General features: G+C 34.1%; 1 protein-coding gene across 1 annotated transcript in view; it reads left to right on the plus strand.

Moving 5' to 3' along the window:
- Positions 1–5,303: 5,303 nt before the first annotated feature.
- The window catches only part of Lrp1b (low density lipoprotein receptor-related protein 1B), a 1,500,426-nt gene continuing 1,484,645 nt past the window's right edge, over positions 5,304–21,084 (plus strand). Inside the window, exon 1 of the mRNA XM_013030060.1 lies at positions 5,304–5,391. Within this exon, the coding sequence (XP_012885514.1) occupies positions 5,304–5,391 (88 nt within the window). The remainder of the gene's footprint in view (positions 5,392–21,084) is intronic.

Here is a 21,084-nt window from a genome sequence, read left to right on the forward strand (position 1 = left end):
AGAAGTCTCTTGTTTTCATTTCCCGGAGGTCATGTCAATAAATATGATAAGGGGACCATAAGCATTGTGCCTTCGTGGCCCTTTCTAAGTATATCCTTGTTTAGTCTTATTACGTGTGTATAAGCCTCCAGTCCTGTATAATTTATCATGTTCCAATATATAGTAGATCTAGCTTCCACATATTAGAGAAAATGTATTGTTTGTCTCTTTGAGCTTGGCTTATCTCACTGAACATGATTTGTTCTAGATCTATCCATTTTCTTTCAGTGATGGATTGTTCTTTCTATGAGCAATGTAAATTCCATTGTAAGTGGCACTTTTTTTCCCTAATACTTTGATCTATTGTAGGGTATCTGGTCTGTTTCTATAACTTAGCTATTGTGAATAGTGCAGGAATAAACATGGATGTGCAAGTATCTTTACGGTATCCTGGCTGGTAGATGCCCAAGAGTCACAGAGCAGATTTATGTTCAGTTTTCTTGAAGAACCTCCAGACTTCTGTCCTGAGTGCTTGTACTGTTTACACTGCCACCAACAGAGTAAATGGTTTAATTTTCCCCCACATCCACACCAACATTTGTTGTCTGAATTTACAATGTTGGCCAATCTAACTGTGGTGAGATGGTATCTCAGAATTGTTTTGATTTAAACTTCTTGTATAGCCAGGGATGATGAGCATTTCCTCATGCATTTCTTTGCCATTCTTCTGTGGCAGTCTCTCCTAGTGACTTTTCCCATTTAGTGATTGGTTTATTAGGTTTGGGAGGGGATAGATTTCTTGAGCTCTTTATATATTTTGCATCAGGCCTTTGTTAAATGTATTGCTGGTAAAGATCTTATCCCAGTCTGTTGGCTCTCTTTTTATTTCAGTTAACTATGTCTTCCCATTCTCTTCCATTAGTGAGAATTACTGATTATATCTAAGGACATATAAACACAATCCCAAGGTTCATTCATAAAATATATAATTTGAGGGTACCCATTGATAATACAACATTAATATAGCACTTTCCCCAGAGATTTTAAATAAAAGTTAAAAGGTTTAGAAAATACATAGAGGAAAAGTTTTATAAAATGAAAAGTTTCAAAATATTAGTTTTAAGAAACAAATAGATTTTAATTTGGATGACTGACTGAAATTATTTCCATAATGTTAACAGTATATGCTACCTTTTTGATTTTATGTACTTAGAACAAAAAAAGTTTATGATATCTGATATAAAAATTAAATTTCCATGACTATTTATAGATGATATATTTTTATTTTCAATATTTTTAAACATTACATTGTTATTTTCCATAGCAAAGGATGTTGGCTTTGGTTCAGTCTAAGGGTCACATGACCATAAAATAATTCAGCTCTTTGAATGTATTTTCAGATTATTCTTTATAATCATTCTATCCTAACAAATCATTCCAAAATTTGTCAGTGCATGTACAGACAGTCTGGATCAGAAAAGAAAGGTGTTTTTATGAAAGACTCTATTGTAATCAATTTACCTCAGTTTTACTATCATTGTTTTTATTTGCTTCCTCCTAGCTTCTTTATGGCAATATTTTCATTTAACAAATAAGCATCTATCTATCTATCTATATATATATATATTTGGGAAATAAATATTTTCCATTAAATATGTAGATCATTTATGTCAATATTTTAATGGCAAAAGTATAAATATGTATATATATATATATATATATAAACACGCAAGTACATTAGTTCTTAAGGAAGAGTAATTGAGTCAAAATAGTCATTTTAATTGAACCTAATCAAATGCATTTATTTCTTTTGAAAAAAAGTAATGAAAACTTCCTAGAATTACAAGACATAAAAATAAAGGAAACTTATCACAGCTTACTTTTGACTAGAGTTTTACTGTTGGTCAAATCATCATACCATCCAAGTGAACTACTGGCAAATACTTCAACTATTGTATAAGTATTCAGAAAAGATGAAGGATTTCATCAAAATAGTTTGAAAAATGAAATTATTGATATTGTTTTCTGTTATCCAACATTTTCTCTTTATTGTATGTTTTTTATTGTAAAAATACTGTACAGAGGGGTTACAGTTACATGAGCAAGGTAATAAGTCCATTTCCTATTAAGCATTGTTACCTACTCCTCTGTTTTTCCCCTACTATCCCTTCCCTCCCACCTCCACAACTACCCCCCCCACCAAAGTTGTAAAGTTCATTTTCAACATCGTGTCTTGTACATTTTATTGTTACAATGGGTCAACCTGTATCTCTATTTAAGCATTTTGTTTTTTTCCTTCCCCTCCCCAAATTAGAGAAGTATATATACAAGATGCATGGCACTGACATCAAATACAGTGAAAACAGGGGCTATACCATGGGGGAAGAACATACAAAGAAACAAAAAATCACATGATACATTATAAATATGTAAGAAACAATAGCAAGAAAGAAAAAAGAAATATATGTGTCCCTATCTTGGCATTCATTTCACTACTGTGCTTTCAGGAATTGAAGAATGATGTTCTAATAAAAAATAATATCCTTTTACTTTTTGAGAGTAACACTATATTTTCCACAATACAGGTGTAATATGTATTCTAGATATCAGAATTTATAAATGAGAATATCAGTCTTAGGAAATTTAAATAAATTATCTAACATATACAAATGTCCATGTATGTTTGATGCTAAGTATTTTTGAAATATACTTTTATTAACTTTAAATAGGTGTACAAAGGAGTTGCTATTTAATACAATGCATCTTGATCAATTGCTCTCCTGTCAACATTTTCATACATACCCCCAATTAAACCCTTCCCTCACTCTTCGTCATTTTGCAGGATATAAGTTGGATTCATTCCTACACAGTTAAATATATATTCAATGAATTCAGTCACATATATTCAATGCCTTCATTGAATGAATTCTCCTGCTCTTGTCTTCCTCCATCTTCCACCTCTTTCCCCTAACCTTACTCCCCTCTAGGTGCTTATTTTGTTGAATGTTGATTTTTTTCCCTTTTTAGGAATTACACTATTTGACTTCTGTCTTGAATATACCATAATTCAGTTGGTGCTTTTTTATATACTTGCCTACCACCGGATATTTTATTATTAATTAATTAATTTATTTATTTTGGTCGGTCATAGGGCTTGAACTCTGGGCTTGGGCATGACCCCTGCACTCTTCAGCTTAAGGCAAGCAGTGTACCACTTGATCCACAGCGCCACTTCCAGTTTTCTGGTGGTTAATTGGAGATGAGTCTCACAGAGTTTTCTGACTAAGCTGGCTTTGAACCGGGATCCTCAGATCTCAGCCTCCTGATTAGCTAGGATTACAGGCGTGATTAGCTAGGATTTACAGGCGTGAGCCACTGGTGCCTGGCCCAATATCTTTACTTATATGTTTATAAGCTAAATCTATCTTCCACATTTGAGCAAAACATGTGTCTTTGTCTCATTATCCTGACTTATTTAATATTTCTTATCATTTTTATTTCACTTTCATTATCTTAGCAAATACTTATTGAGACAATGTATTCAGAAGGAACAGAATAAAAAGACATAGTCTCTCTACTTTTACTTTGGACTTATTTTCTAGTACGAAAGACAAACACATGCACAGTAATTACAAATAACCAAAAACACTATACTTCTACCAGCAGGAACAGTGGAAACTATAGAAATCAAGGTTCAAAGAGTTGACTTTTCAAATGAGTCCTAAAATAAATCTGGCAGAAGAAAGTGGAAGAGGCCAGAAGAGGGACCTCAACAAAAGGTATAGAGTCTGCAAAAATACTGAATCAAGAAAATACACGGAAAAAGAACAAAAATAAATCAGTTTGAGTTGGGATGCTATGCTTGCAAAGGAAAATTCAGTGCAGTAGTAGTGAACAAGGGGTCAATGCAAGAGATACTTGCATTATGTCTACTAGATTAAACGTTTTATAATAAAACTATTTTGAAGAATTTACAGTCATAAAAACTTAACACATAAAATCTAAAATTAAATCGCACATCTAAAGAATGATATTGAGGAGAATGACTTGAAGGATAAATACCTTAAAACTGAGCTGAGAATCTATATTATAACATATTAAAGTCAACTTTATTGAGATATAGTGTATATTTTCAGTATATATTGAATACATAAGATGAACACTTATCAGTCTGTGGATATATAAATTTATTTTTTATTAATCAAACAAACAAAGCACAGTTGGATTAATACATTATTAATCTAGACACGAATTCATTGTTCATAGAAAGAGAAATAATTATGTGTTAATCCACTAATTTTTTTTGTTAAAGAGAATTTCAGAAAGGAGTAACTCAGTGTATAATAGGAACTTCATTTATGTTTACACACCAGTGGGTTCAACATAGAGACAGAGTAGAACATTTTGAAGATGTTCTTTTTTTTTTTTTTCGGTCGGTCATGGAGCCTGAACTCTGGGCCTGCCTGGGCACTATCCCTCAGCTCTTCAGCTCAAGGCAAGCGCTCTACCACTTGAGCCACTTCTGGCTTTTTCTGCTTTGGTGCTGTGGAATTGAACCCAGGGCCTCATGCAGGCAAGGCAAGCACTCTACCACTGAGCCACCTTCCCAGCCCTGGAGATGTTCTTGGTATGAAAATAAAACAATGAAAATTATTGAGATTAATTTAGGTGGAAAGAGATGGAACATGACCAAGAAGTTGTATGTTATATGGACATGTCAAAATGAAATCCTGTTATACAAATAATTGATGCTAAAAAATGTGTGAGAAAATCGAATCACAAAATGACGGTAAATGAAGATGCTCTACTGATGTTCAGTTTTTTTGATGAGGAAACAACACACTCATTTGTTCAAGAGAAATACAAGAGATTATCTTGGAACACAGAGTATTGCCCTGTAACATACACCTCATTTAGTTTTTTATAGCAAATTGTGTGAGTTGGGAAATATTAAAGTCTTGAATTTTAAATTTGTTCTGAAGTGAAAATCCACCAAGTTCACATTTGGATCTTTATTTAAACTAATGAATTGGTAGTGTAGGTGTTATCTGCACTTACAGCTACATTTGTCCTAACAAAGAAATTATTTTTGATACACATGGGAGTAAGGTAGAAGAAATACTTTTCGATTCATTTCTCACAACAAGTCCCCAAAATAGACAAATATTTTGAAGGAGATGATAAACCCTTCTTTTTGTTGTTGCACCTTATAAAAATATTGTTGTGCATTCTGAATACAAGAGAGGGAAATATACAATATTTAGTTCAGGGTACAACATGATTAAGTACATTTTGTGTACTTTTAAGTATTTTGAATCACAAATATGGTTTCAGGAAAGGAAATAGAAAAGGTAGAAGATCACAAGGTTAGACAGGATATCAAAGAAAAATATCCAAGTTACCAGAATTTTGGTAACCCGTGATAGTGAGACTTGTAATTTAAATTAGAAGTTTTATTATATGTTCTACTATACATGCTCACTTTAGTTTTGGAAAGGTTCACCAGGTTACAATTTGCTGAGAAAAAAAAATTCTAGTTTACCAAATCAATTAAACTTGCAATATGATTTTATATGCATAGGCCATAAAGGCAAATGTAGATTTCTTATAAAAGTTTTGAATTTTAGTTTTGCCTTCCATATGATCATTACTGTTTTTCTGTCATAGATGGCAAAAGCTTCCAAATGTCTGACTCAACCTCAAAATCTGTCCAAATTATAAACTTTTCCTCAATCTTCCATTTTTAATTCTTGGGTCTATAGAATTTGCTTAAAATCGAACTGAGTGAAATGCTTCAAAATATCTTCCATATAATGAAGAATTTACACATTTATTAGAATAACTCCTTAAGCATACATTTGTTGAATATTGTACTATGAAGGAAAATGAAGATTTTAACATCTATCAACTTTACCAATTTAAACACAATTGTGTAAAATACAATGGCATACACAAAAGTGCCCCTTATCATAAAACTCAGTAGGAACATAGAGTGTTTTTGGAAAATTTCATGTTTAAATTACTTCTCCCTATTTGTGATAGTTACAATGTTTTTACACACTTGAGTTAATTTAGTACATGTAGAAATAAAGAGAGGTAAAAAATCTCATTTCTTACAACCACAATTTACAGGTGTTGAAGAGCAATGATAAAATTAGACATAAAGTGAACATGGGAATATCTAAATACTCTTGTCAACTCAGACAATACAAAATAATTTGAAAAAACAAATGTCACCAAGTATGTAATATCAGTGTTAGTACCTCACAATTGACTTCTTATTTTTGCTAGTAGTGATGAGAATTTTATATACATTTTTTCTCTAGTATTTGTAAGATGTTTAGGTGCTAGTTGCTTTTATTTCTCAGATTTTATTTAGAAAACTGAAATAGGCCAAACATATGGATTTTTCAGAACGACCAGCAAAAGAATAGGTCATGCTCTATCCATTTGATCCTACTCTATTCTTATTAAATTTTGCTTTAACTCCCTTAGCTTCTATTTCACTTACCAACTTTCAATGTCTCATTTTCTTATTCTGCTTAACAATTAACTTCTCCATTATAGGATGTCACTGTATTATTTAATTGCTTTCATTCTTATTTTGTAGAATCTTGGTATTGGAATACATTTTTTATTGCCTTAGGGCTTGTGCCTATCCTTGTTCAAATCACTTTGATTCCAGTAAAGGTTTCATGTGAAAAGTTTGACAATGTATCAATTATGGAGCCACAGAGAATGAGGGAGAAGAGAATATTTTTAATACTGTAAGATTTTACCAGGCAATCTGAGTCTGAGCTCTTGGGAATATTAATTATTCAACATTTTCTCCAATTTTTAACAGCAATATCCATTTTTCTTACATCAGTCTCTAGCTATTTACTTCTTATAATTCTTATATTGAGTAAAATACTGCAGCTAGATTGAACATTCTAATGTTTACTACATTCTTTTTGTTCATAAAGAAATTGAAATTTATTTAAATTGATGAATTTCTAAATGGATTATCATATTGCTAACTTTTAACTGAGAGAAATATTATTCCTCCTTCATAAGTCATGTAGTATAATTAATTAAAATGGTTTTTGAAGAATGACTAAGATATATAAAAATGTTTACATAATTGTCTTCTTAGTTCTAGATCAAAGATATAAAAAATATCCTTGGGAAAATAGAGCATAAATATATGTAAAGAATAATAATTAGTATGTACAATAATTAAAGACATAATGAGATATTATGTCAACTTACGTATTTTAAATTACACTGATTAAAATTAATTTAATCTTTTTAAATTAAGAACACAGTTCAGGGAGTTTATAAATTTAACAGATATAACATTTAAAATTCTGTTTTTTCATCTTTAACTAAATATTAACTTATCCTTATATCTTGTAAGCTGTTTCTTTAAACACATTTGAAAGGAATTTAAATTGTGTTATCATAATGGCATATATTAATTTTAATCCTACAGAAATCAGACATTATTTTAACAGGTAATGTAAATTAAAGCGTAAATCTGCAAAGTCTACTTTTGCTCTCATATTGAACTACACTTTTATATTACCAATCATTCACTGATAACCTCTGAAGAGGCAAGTATTACAACATCATAAACCATCATAATGTTCTATGAACATCCAAAATGTTTCTTGTCTTTCTTTTTCTGAATACACATTTTTCAATTGAATAACTGATCATAGAATGATCTTTGGTAAAGCCCAGTGGTTTTTCTGAAACATTCCTTTTCAGTCTTCAAAGAACAAAACATCCAATTCCTAAGTATTTTCTAGAATTGGCTTAATTTAAATAAATGAATCCTTAGTTTTCCATTACATTATTAAGCCAATTTTAGGAATGATTTTCACAACTTCTTAAGCTCTGAGTGGAAAATTCAGAAGTGCTGAAATCAGAAGAGTAAAGATTTAAATTATACAACTTTAAAGACTGTGCTTACTAGATTTCTTTGTTGTATTATGTTTTATATAATGCTAAGAAAGGAAAAAGGAATTCATCCTGATTAAAAGATGATGAATAACTTTGATATTACTTTTACATGTATAAATACATATTCATATGTATAATATGTCCTAAAGAATTTTTAAAGATATATGCATAGATTACAAATAAAGATGTATAAATGTGAATAGATTGACAGATGTAAATATACTAAGATAAAGAACATACATATATGGGTACTTTTATATCAGTACTGGGTGTACATGTTTAAAGAATTTATAAGGAATGAAAAATGGAGCTTTAGATTTATGCCTCTCTTCTCTGAATTGAGACACACTTATAGTAAATCATTTTTGATGTACTACAAATATTAAAATAGCAAAAGAAAACATCTTTCTTCAATTGTCTATCAGAGATAATGTTCAACCAAATTCTTCACTCTGTGAAAGACGATATTCTTCTACTACAGATTCCCTAAGGTTTTCTTACATAACATTTTTCCTACTAGCATAATATGCTTCTAATATGGCCAAGAGCTTTGTGATGGCCTAGTAATAAACACTGAAGGGGGGATGCCTTTTGAGTCACCTGGAATTTTAAATCACTTTTTTTTTTGATTGGCTGTGGGGATTGAATTCTGGGCATGGGTGCTGTCAGTGAGCTCTTCAGCTCAAGGTGAGCACTCTACAACTTGTGCCACAGCACTTCTTCTGGTTTTCTGGTGGTTCATTAGAGATAAGAATCTCATGGACTTTCCTGGTCAGGGTGGCTTTGAACCACAATCCTCAGATCTCAGCCTCTTGAGTAGCTAGGATTATAGGAGTGAGCCACTGGTATCCTGCTTAAATAACTTTATAAAATCAGATACAGCATACCACCCACAATAAAATTTGTGTTCAAACTTTTGGAAAATAGAATTGAAGATTCTATGCTGAGCCAAATACACATTATGAGAATATTTTGGAGGATTATTTAACAAAAGAGCTTCCATGGGTAACATTGCATAGGAAGCCACTGCAACAAAGCTTGGAAACTGCTGCTCTTTAAGAATATATTCTGCCCCTGCTTTCACTATATTTGATGTCAGTATAACTTGTGGAGGAGATGAAGAAAAGCCAGTTGTTTAAGGATACAGGTGTACCTGTTGCAACAATGAGAAGTACAAGTTGTCATGTCCAAAACGAGCTTTACAATGTTGGTGGGGGGGGGAGAGGGGGGGGGGTTGGGGGGAGGGGGGAGGCTGGGAAGGGATGTGAAGGGTAAACAAAGGAGGAGGCTGCAATGCTTGATAAGAAATGTACGCATTATCCTGCCCATGCAATTGTAACCCCTCTGTACAGTATGTTCACAAATAAAATAAAATTAAATTAAAAAAAAAAGAATATATTCTGAAGCCAAGAGCTTGCAAACCCAGGAGGCTGAAATCTGAGGATTGTGATTTGAAGCTAGACTGGGAAGGAAAGTCCTTGAGTCTATTATCTTCAGTTAACCATGGAAAGGAGTCAAAAGTAGAGCTGTACTTCAAATGGTAGAGTGCCAGTCTTGAGTGAAAAAGCTAAGGAGAAAGACCAGGCTGTGAGTTGAAGCTAACATGGGACAGTTACAGAGTGCCACCCCCTTTCACACACACACACAAACACACACTCAAGGCATGTACTAATACTCTGAGATGAGGAAATATCTTATTTAAAATCAATTTTTTCATGAAAAAAAAGATCAGGGCTGGGAAGGTGGCTCAGTGGTAGAGCACTTGCCTTGCATGCATGAGGCTCTGGGTTTGATTCCTCAGCACCACATAAGCAAAGAAAAAACCTCGAAAGTGGAGCTGTGGCACAAGTGGTGGAGCGCTAGCCTTGAACTGAAGAGCTGAGGGACAGCATCCAGGCCCAGAGTTCAGGCCCCACAACCGGACCCAAAAACAAAACAAAACAAAAGAAAAAAAAACCAAAAGATTGTTTATGGAAGGTAACAGCATGGTAGAATATTGTGTAGAGACTTTTTTTGGAAACATTTTTAATATTTAGGTATTAGACATCATAAAGAAAATAGTTTAAGAAAAAACAATAAATATTTAAAGTGAAGAATTCACAAAATTAAGAAGTTACAAATTGTAACACTTGTAGTTTTGTGTATAATGATGCATGTATAAATATCAACTCTATATTTGATGGACATTTTTCTAAGTGCGTAATATGGTCTACAGTCCAATTCTTTCAAGATGTTTCAATTTTAATGAATAGTATTTCTTTTGAAAATCAGAAAAGTGGCCAAAATTAGCTACATAATTGTTGAAAATTTTAATCTTATCCATTAATATTTTCCATATTGGGCAGTCCTAAATATTTAAAATATCAAACATGAAAATTTTGCCTAATTTCTTCATCATATTTATGAAACAGAAATCCTCTGAATGATATGTTGTATCACTAAATAATTTTGAGTAATATAATTAGCATTTAAAAGAACACAATTTCTATAATTTTTATTGTTTTTTGTCAGTCCTGATGCTTGAACTCAGGGCCTGAGTGCTGTCCCTGAGTTTTTGCTCAAGGCTAGTGCTCTACCACATCAGCCACAACCTATGTAATTTTTAAAATATAAATCTATATTAAGTATTATAGAAATATACAATAGCAAATAGTACCTAGAAATGGTAGGGAATATTTTTTTTCTTTTCGATTACTATCTCTATACTTTCATTTAAATTAATCTATGCAATTATAGTATCTCCAAATTTGAAATACAGAAAATAATAACATTTGAATTTGTTATATCACTTTTAACATTTGTATTTTCTTACAGTGTTATAAATATTTTTTTCAGTAAGATGCACAAACAAACTAGCATCAGTGTGAGTAAGTCTATTCACTTATTTCTGTTCCTGAAAATATAATGAGGCTTAATCTTTATGGACTTAGGCTACCCTATCCCACAGTTAACTTTAAAATTTTTCTATTAAAACTAAAATATTACACTGAAACTTTTCTTTTGGTAAAGACAAAATGATTGTCATGTTGTTTCACTTAAATTATCTTTATATGTGACTTTGTAGAGTACAGCTTAATTATGATGATTACTTGAAGAGTTATGTTGTGATAGTCATTGAAATTTTCTTCCTATTTCATCCATACCCAAATATTGCAAAACTGCCTACTTAGAATCTTTGTCTCCTACCACATCAACTAATAAACATATTTCTTCTCATTTAATCATTGGGATTTAGATACATTTCTACAAAAGGGTAACTTGTACACACACACACACACACACACACACCTCATTGTATTTTGTCAAAAGAACCTTCATACATTTCAAATAGTTTGTCCTACAGATGAAGAAAAAAGTTGGAACATTCATTTATTCCACACTTTTGATTTGGAAGAATGCCAGTAGAGCCTTTACACAATCATATTTTAAACTTTTTATGTACCAACCTCTTCATTTCTTCATGTTCTATCTCTCTACCTCTCCATCTCCATAAATGCTACTCTTCCTTCCTTCCTTTCTTTCTTTCGTTCTTTCTTTTTTGTGTGTCTTTTATTTTTCTTTTTTCTTTTTTTTTTTTTTTATGGTCAGTCATGGAGCTTGAATTCCGCACTTGAGTGCTGTCCCTCAGCTGTTCAGCTTAAGGCTAGATCTCTACCACTTGAACTACTGCACCACTTCCGGTTTCTGGTGGTTTATTGGAGATAAGAGTTTCATGACCTTTCCTGCTGTCCCTGAGATCTTCAGCTCAAGCTAGTGCTCTACCAACAAAGCACTCCCTCTTTATCTTATGCAAAATGATTGATAAATACCAAGCAAAGTTTCTGTCTTCCAATATCATTTGTGGAGCTGATATTCAAGTTAATAGAATTTATAAGCAGTTGGGAAAGAGTTGTGAAGCAGAAAATATTTAGGCTTACTTTGTAAGGAGAATGTTAAAAATGTATTGTAGGGTAGTTACTAATAGTGTTTATCTGGTTCTTGGTAGTGGGCTCATGTGTGTGGGGATGTGTGGGCTGTTACAGTGTCTGAAGGAACCAGTGCCATTTGATGCTTGGAAGACAATATTGTTAAATGTGATCCCAGTGCAGAATCTTCATTCTCAAAATGACAATAATTTTTTGATGATGATGAAAATTCCTGTATTGATTATAAGAACAAAATTTTCATCAGTCAGATATATATTTATATAGTGAGCTTGTCATTTTATTAGCAGTTAAAATCATTTAGATTTCTTAACAGTTTTTTAAAATATAGTTTATATTGTGAAAATACTCTACAAAGGGGTTAGAGTTACCTGAGCAAGGTCATGAGTACATTTTCTATCAAGCATTTTAACTCCTCCTTTGTTTTTCACCTATACTCTCTTCCCTCCCACCTCCTCAACTAAAATCCCCAAACTACTGGCCTAAATTGTAAAGTGTCTTGTACATCTCATTGTTACAATGGGTCAAACTGCATCCAAGCATTTTGTTTTTTCCCTTCCCCTCCACAAATTAGAGAAGTGTACATAAAAGATGCAAGGCACAGACATCAAATACAGTGAAAAAAAGAGGTTATACCGTGGGGGAGGAACATACAAAGAAACCAAAAAAAAAAATCACATGGCACATTATAAATACTTTAGAAATGATAGCAAGAAAGAAAACAACAACAACAAAAACACTTGTTTCCCAACCTTGGGGTATATTTCGCTTAACATCATCTTATCTAGTCATATGTACATAGTTTTTTTTAACCTTTTCTGCTTGTCCCAGACACAAAAGGGAAACCATAGGACCTATATTGCTTTGGGCCTGGCTACTTCACTTAATATACTTTTTTTTCCCCCAAGTCTTGCCATTTCCTAACAAATAGGGTGATGCCATTCTTTCTGATGGAGTTATAAAATTCCATTATAAATAAATGAATATATATCTAGATATAGATATATATTCCACATTTTCTTGATCTATTCATCTACTGAGGAGAATCTGGGTTGGATCCATATCTTAGCTATGGTAAATAATGCTGCAATAAATGTAGTTGTGCTGGTAGCTTTAGTATGGACTTGCTTGTGATCATGTGGGTAAATGCTCAAAAGTGGGATTGCTGGGTCATAGGGGAGCTCTATGTGTAGTCTTTTGAGGAGCCTTCATACTGCTTTCCAAAGTGGTTGAACAAGTTTAAACTCCCACCAACAGTGCATAGGGTTCCCATTTGGCCATATCCCCTCCAGCATCTGTGGTTATTAGGTTTCTTGATTATAGCCATTCCAACTGGGGTGAGGTGGTATCCCAATGTTGTTTTGATTTGCATTTCTTTTATGGCTAGAGAGGTTGAGCATTTCTTTATGTGTCTATTGGCCATCCTTCTTTTGTCTTCAGAGAAGTTTGTAAGTCTTTTGCCCACTTATTTATTGGGCAGTTGTTTCTTTGAGGATTTGTAGCTGAGCGATTTAATTTTTTGAGTTCCAGATATATTTTAGATATGAGATCCTTGTCTGTTTTATAGCTAGTGAAGATCTTTTCCAAATCCATGGGCTTTCTATTGATCTTGCTAGCTATATCCTTTGCCATGCAGAAGTTTGGCTGCTTCATGCAATCCCATTTGTCCAAACTTTCTTTGATTTCTTGTGTTTCTGGGTCTCTATTGAGAAATTATCAGCCTGTGCCTAGGAGACCAAGGGTTTCTCCTATGCCTTCCTGTAATGTTTTCAAGGTGTCTGCTCTGAATTCTAAGTCTTTGATCCATTTGGAATTGATTCTGGTGCAAGGTGATATATAAGTATCTAACTTCAGTTTTCTACAGGTATTTAACCAATTTTGCCAGCACCATTTACTCAAGAGGCTGTCTTTCTTCCATTCTTGTTTTTTTTTTTAATTGTGAAAATACCATACAGAGTGGTTACAATTACATGGGCAATGTAATGAGTGATTTCTTATCAAGCATTGCAGCTTCATCTTTTGTTTCCCCTTTCCATCCCCTACCATCCCTACTCCTCCCTCCCCCGCCTGTGCCAAAGTTGTAAAGTTAGTTTTTCGACATAATGTCTTGTACATCTCATTGTTCCAATGGGTCTACCTTCCCCTCCACAAATTATATCTACATCAAATACAGTGAAAACAGGGGTTATGCCTGGGGGAGGGACATAAAAACATAAAAAGCATCAAAGAAATATCTTATCAATATGTTAGAAATATTAGAAAGAAAGGAAAAAAAAACATTTGAGTCCTTATCGTGGGGTTCATTTCGCCTAACATCAACTAGCCATTCTCGTTTTGCAGCTACCTTATCGAAGACTAGGTGGATATAAGACTGTGATTTCACTTCTGGGTTTTCATTTCTATTCTATTGGTCCTCAGGTCCGTTCTTGTGCGAGTACCAAGCTGTTCTGATTACTATGGCTTTGTAGTAGAGTTTGAAATTTGGTATTTGTATTCCTCCAGCACTATTCTTTCTATTAAGGATTGTTTTTGCTATTTGGGGTCTTTTATTTTGGTTTGCTTTTTCTATTTCATTGAAGAATGAGGTTGGAATATTGATAGGTATCACATTGAATATGTAGATAGCCTTGGGAAGTATTGCCATTTTCACAATGTTGATCCTTCCAATCCAGGAGCGTGGTTCTGTTTGATTTCCTTTTTCAGGTTTTAAAAGTTTTCATCATGGAGGTCCTTCACTTCTTTGGTTAAGTCCTAGGTATTTTATTTTTTTTGTGGGGCTATTACGAATATTGTTGCTTTCCTGATTTCAGCCGTGCTCTTCTCATTGTTGACATACAGAAAAGCCATTGATTTTTGAGGGTAAATTTTATATCCTGCTACTTTGCCAAGGTTTCGAATCAGCTGGAGTAATTTGGGAGTGGAGTGCATGGGATTCTTTAAATACAAGATCATGTCATATGCAAAGAGGGAGAGTTTTAATTCATCTTTCTCTATTTGGATTCCCTTTATGTTTGCATCTTGTCTTATTGCTGTAGCTAGGCATTCTAATACTAAATTGAAGAGAAGTGGAGAGAGTGGACATCCTTGTCTCATTCCTGAGTTTATAAGAAATGGCTTTAGTTTTTCACCATTAAGTATAATGCTAGCTGTAGGTTTGTCATTTACAGCCTTTATTGTATTGAGGCTTTGCATCCCTGAAATGAATACTGTTTGATCATAGTGTATGATTTTTTTTAATGAGTTGTTGAAGATGATTGGCCAACATTTTGTTGAGAAGTTTTGCATCCATGTTCATCAAAACAATGGGTCTATAGTTCTCTTTCTTTTATGAGTCCCTGCCTGGTTTGGACATAATAGTTACAATGGCTTCATAGAAAGAGTTTGGTAGTCAACTTTCTCTTTCAGTTTCATTGAAGAGCTGGAGGAATATTGGTGTGAGTTCTGCTTTGAAAGCCTTGTAGAATATCACTTTAAATTCACCTGGTGTCCTGGGCTTTCCTTAGATGGGAGGTCGCTTATTGCTATTTCTATTTCAATACTTGATATGGGCCTGTTAAGTTGATTTAGCTCATCTTGGTTTTGTTTTGGCATGTCCATATTTGCTAGGAAATCTTCATTTCTTCCAGATTCTCACACTTATTAGCATAAAGGTTTGAGAAGTATTCTCTTATACTGTTCTGAATCTAGTTTCCCCCTCCCCCCCCCCCCCCCCCCCGCTCACCGTGGTGATGTTTTCATCCTAGGAGTTTGTTTGGGTATGTTCTCTTCTGTTTCTTATAATATTAGCTAAGGGCCTGTCAATGTTGTTAATTTTTAAATTGTAGTCTATTTTGTCTGATATTAGGATTGCAACTCCTGCCTGTTTGTGAGGGCCATTTACTTGGTCAATTTCATTCCAACCTTTCACTTTCAAAATATATCTGTTTTTATGGACAAGGTGTGACTCTTGAAGGCAAAAGATAGAAGGATCTTGCTTTTTAATATAACTAGACAGTCTATGTCTCTTATTTGGAGAGTTAAGTCCATTAATGTTGAGAGTTAGGACTGAGAAGTATTGGGTAGTTCCTGCCATGTTATCCACCTTCTTGCCAGCCATGACAACTGGGTTCTTCCTATGGTTCTTGGAGTCTTAGTTTGGGTGCAGTTTTTGGCCTTTATTGTAGTCTTGTTGATTTTCTATGTGTAGGACTTCTTTAAGTATCTTTTAGGGATGCCTTGGTATAGATATATTGTTTCAGTTTTTCTTTGCTATGGAAGGTTTTTATTTGGCCTTCAGTTATGAAGGAGAGTTTAGCTGGATACAGTATTCTTGGTTGATAGTTGTTTGTCTTTAGGGCATGGCATACATCATTCCATGCTCTTGTGCTTTAATTGTCTCTGCTGAGGGTATTCTAATTGTTTTCCCTTTATATGTGATTGATCTTTTTTCCTTGACAGCTTTAATGATCCTTTCCTTAGTCTGAATTGATTCTGTATGGGTTATAATGTGACTGTGGGATGTCCTGGTCTGGTTTATTTGGGTTCTAAAAGCTTCTTGTATCTGAATAGTCCTACCTTTTTGCATGTTTGGAAAGTTCTCTGCTAGGATCCTATAATAAATTTCCTAGATCATTAACTTCTGTCTCTAGATGGTCCTCTACACCCATTATCCTCAGATTAGGCCTTTTGATGATGTCTTCTAAATGTTGAATAAATCTATCATATTTCTTGGATTTTTCTTGGATAGTTTTGATCGTCTGCATGGCCTAACCTACTGTCAAGACTTTCTACTTTTTTTTTTAATTTCCTTTCCTTCTAATTGGTCATCTTTGATGGCTTCAAAGTCTTTGTTGTAGCTTTGTTTTAGATCTTGTATGAACTTCTTTACTTCCTTAATTTGGTGTTTAATTTTTTTTAATCAAATCCCTTAGTTGATTGGTTATGGTTTCATGCAACTCCCTTTCCTTCTGCTGGGCTCCATTCAGCATTCCCTTTGTGGTCTCCCTGGATTCCTTCAGCTGTCTGTTTATGGATTCCATGAATGCCCCTATTGATCTTTGTCTATTCTCATCCCACTCACTCAATTCCTATATTACTCTTTGATTAGCTCATGGTCATGCAATTCTTGTCTTTCTCTTTGAGTGTTCTCAGTCTGCTCACACAATTCCTGTATCAATCTTTGTGTAGTTTCCTCAAGCTCATGAAATTCCTGTAGTAACCTTTGCTTCCTCTTGCTTCCTATCATGCTCACACTGAGTCCTTTGCAAGTTTTCAATCTTTTCATTCACCATGTTTACCAGTAGTGTTTTGCAGAGCTTTTGAGGAACTCTCCTCTGGATTATTCATTAACTGTTCTGTCACCTGATTATCATGAATGTGAGTTGAAATACATGACTTGCAATTTTTATTGTGTTTCTCTGGCTTGTTCTGCCCATTTGGTATGAAAGTATCACCAATTTAGTGCTAGAACACTATTTTAAGGTATTATCAACCAGAGTCCTGTATTGTACCATAAATATGGCTGCAGATTCAATCTAGTTTAACAGATGCAATCTATTCAACATCAACCAATTCTGGATTAAAGAGCTAAGAACATCAAAGACGGATTCAGCAGACCAGAATTAATAGGTTTAGGGAGAATTGTGGGGGTGGGAGGGTATGGGGGTGGGGGGCAAGGGATTGGAGGGATGTGGAGAGGTAAAAGCAAAGAGTGAATTTAACCAAGTCATAATCTCAGAGAGGAAATGGATAGAACAGAATGAAAGAAGAGATATAAAGAAACAAGAAAAAATAAAAAAAAACAAAAATTTGAATTAAAAAAAATGAAACACTTAAAAATTATGGAAGTATAAAGAAATAATACTGATAGAAGAAAATAATAGGATGAGAGGACCGAGATAAAAAGGAAAAAAAGAAAAAGTTAAAAATTAAAAATGGAATATTTAAAGATTATGTAGGTATAAAGAAACAATACTAGTAAGGAAATTAAGCCTTAGAGGTTGTGAATTGAGTGATCAATTTCTGAATTAAATATGTACAAAATGAAGGATGAGAGCTAATAATCCATGAGGGTATATATATCTAGGGATGAGTGGAACAGAAATTTTCATGCAAAATAAAAATACATGCATTCCTAAAATAAAAATTATGAAAGAAAAATAAGATGCATTTTTTAAATAGAAAAATGAGTTATTTATTTATTTATTCTGGGAGGGAGATCTTGTATCTTCCCCGAGTCCATAACCAGTCTCTTGGTGGAATCTCTGGTTTACTTGTGGTGTTTGATTTTTCTGTGGCTTGATTGGTTTCTTAAGTCAGTTTGTTTGAGCAAGCAGAAAAATGCTCCTTCTTGCCCAGGACTGTAATCCTCCTCCCAGGCTAGTTCAGTGGAAAGGGAGATCTGCTTTGAGTATCACAAAAGAGGGAGATGGCTGTTTCCTCTAGCTTGGAGTTGCTGTGATGAGGCTAGGTTCTAGGTAGGGTTGAGGCCTATCAGCAATCAGTAGCGTATCCCTGAGGGGCTAGCTCCTGAAACACTCACAGAGCCCATCCTCGAGCAATTCTCAGGGTTTATGTTTACTGTTTCAATTGTTTGTCTTTTACCACTCCTGCTGTCTAGGCCGAAGTGGGGAGGGGCAGCCTCTGGCTCCAGAGGTGGAGCTTTCTCTGCCTGTGCAGGGTGTCCTTTCCCCTGGGTGGAGCTGAGCCTGGCAGGTCAGATCAATTTCCTGTGACCTCCTGAATGGCTCCTATTGTTTTCTTCCAAGGCCTGAGTTGGAGCTAGCTGATTCAGCTGGGCCTTTGTCAGTATCAAAGATGGAGCTCTTCTCTGATGGTGGGGGAAAGGCTACCTTCCCACCACAGCTCCATGAGAAAGGGTGAGGATGTCACACAAGCCTCTTGGTTACTGGGCCATCCCTGGTGTGCGATCAGCAGGATGAAGATTTCTGCTCCTTGCCAGTTCTTGCTGGAGCCTTTGTCTCAAGCTCTTTCTGTTGATAAGGTGGTCGCGACAGCCACCACCATGGACACCAGAAAGTACTCATATATTTCTCCTTGACCAAGCTGCCTGAATTTTTCCTCTCTGGCCAAACTCACTGTACTGTGGTGACACACTTGGTATGTTTCGCTAGCCTAGGACTGTTCACTGGAACACTAAAACTGCTTTCTATGCAAGAGCTTGTTTAGCCTCCTGTTTCTCCTCTGCCATCTTTTCCAGACTCTTCTTAACCGTTTTGTTTGATTTGTGATATGCAAATTGTACAGTTCTGTTAGCATTAAATAGGATATATAAATTGTTTACAGTATTACAAAATGAACATTCAACATTCTTATTACTATTGATAGTATTATTTCACCTCCCTACCCCTTTCCCCAAATCAATTCAACTTAATAAAGACCAAGAAACTTAACTAACCAGTGGCAGAAATTGATACTATTATATTGAGTAGTGATTAGAGGTACAGCTCAGTTATAAGGGGAATGTCATCCCCAGATTGGGGGGAAAAACCCAAACACAAAAAAGACTATCTCAGAGCAATATTCTGACAATAATTTACTTCATTTCTGTCCCATCTTTGATAAATAAGTTAAACTTCAGCTATGCAAACATTTGGTGCTCCCCACATTTGAGATCTTCTTCAATTTAGAATATCATCTTCCTGTAGTCAGTGTGACAGTGTCATATTCTTTCCATCAAAAAGGTTCAAATTGAACTTTTGGAGATGCTTTGTTAGTGCCCGTATTACTAATTCTGCTTGGAAACATAGTCACTCAAATCACTGGGGTTAAATACGATGATGCATATTTCATAACTTAAGAAAATAACTAGATATTAATAAGGTAGGGTGGAGACAGAATTCACGAAGAAACAAAATAGCCAAGTGCAAAATATTAAGCCTGTTTCTATTCTGACATTATTGTTTCATTAATACTCACACTCTCATCATGTTATTACTCTCAAGATGGCTATGTCTATAGCTGTCTCAGATTTCAAGTGCTCACAATCTCGAGCTGTTTGCAGAGTGCCTCTTTTTAAGTCCTTGTTTTGTGGAAAGAATTGGGAAAGCAAGAACACTGCTTGCTTGCTTTCATACTAAGAAGTGGGCAGTTGTGAAATGAATCAAATTGGAATATACATATATATGTGTACATACATACACATATATACATATTCATATACATATACACATATATGCATATATGATATATATATATATATATATATATTGCATTTCTTCTCCCCAACTCAACTCTTGACTCCATCTCTACACTGTACTTGTTTCACTTCAGTACTCTTCCAAAAGCACACAGATAGAGGCACACCTGTATTAGTACCTGCATTATATTAAAATAAATCTCTGTATTTTTTCTTAAACATTTATGTTTTTTTCTGACTAAACCATTAACAACTTTAGGGAAGAGACCTGATGTCTTCAGCAGTATATTCTTATTGTTATGTTGGTTTATACTCAATGAGTATTTAGTAAAGGGATACATTCAGAAACTATCAAAAGAGGATATACACAATTATAACTCAATGGTACATTTTAAAATCCAAATAAAAGCACAACATATTAGATATGAAATATTGCATCACCCCTGAAGGAACCAAAGCTCAACCAATAAGTGTGACCATGAGAAAAAGTTTAAAAAGATGAATTTGGTAACCCTTGGGAGATTGAATGAGGATCATACAGGATTTATGAAATAATTTACAAGGCAATGTCGATAATTTTGATTATTTATTTTCCATTTACAAAGAAGATATGTCAAAAATTTTACCCTTTGTAATGTCAAATATGAAATAACTCTACTGATTTGTTTTATTGGCTGTGGAGAAAGGGCAGGTATAAATGAAAACTAGTTTACTTTTTTCAAACTTTTAACAGTACAGAAACTGCAAAGTATTGATTTGATGATAAAAGCTCAAGTCAATCATATTGAAACTATTGACTATAACTTTCTTCTCTTGCTAAAATTGAACAGAATTTTTACTCTGGGGTGGGATGTGTGTGTGTGTGTGTGTGTGTGTGTGTGTGTGTGTGTGTGTGCATATATTATCCTTGGTAAAGATTCAGTTCCAAACTGGTCAATGTCAAATGCTTTATGATGTTCCATACTGCTTGCCTAAAAGTCACACGAAGTGTACCAGGGCTTAAGTGAGCAAGGAACATAACAAACCCTGACTTTCTCCTTGAAAATTAAATGTCAAATTGGATTTGAAATATTTACAGAGATTTTTTTAGTTTTTGAT

This window comes from Dipodomys ordii, unplaced genomic scaffold, assembly GCF_000151885.1.
Source record: "Dipodomys ordii isolate 6190 unplaced genomic scaffold, Dord_2.0 Scaffold126, whole genome shotgun sequence".
NCBI lineage: Eukaryota > Metazoa > Chordata > Mammalia > Rodentia > Heteromyidae > Dipodomys > Dipodomys ordii.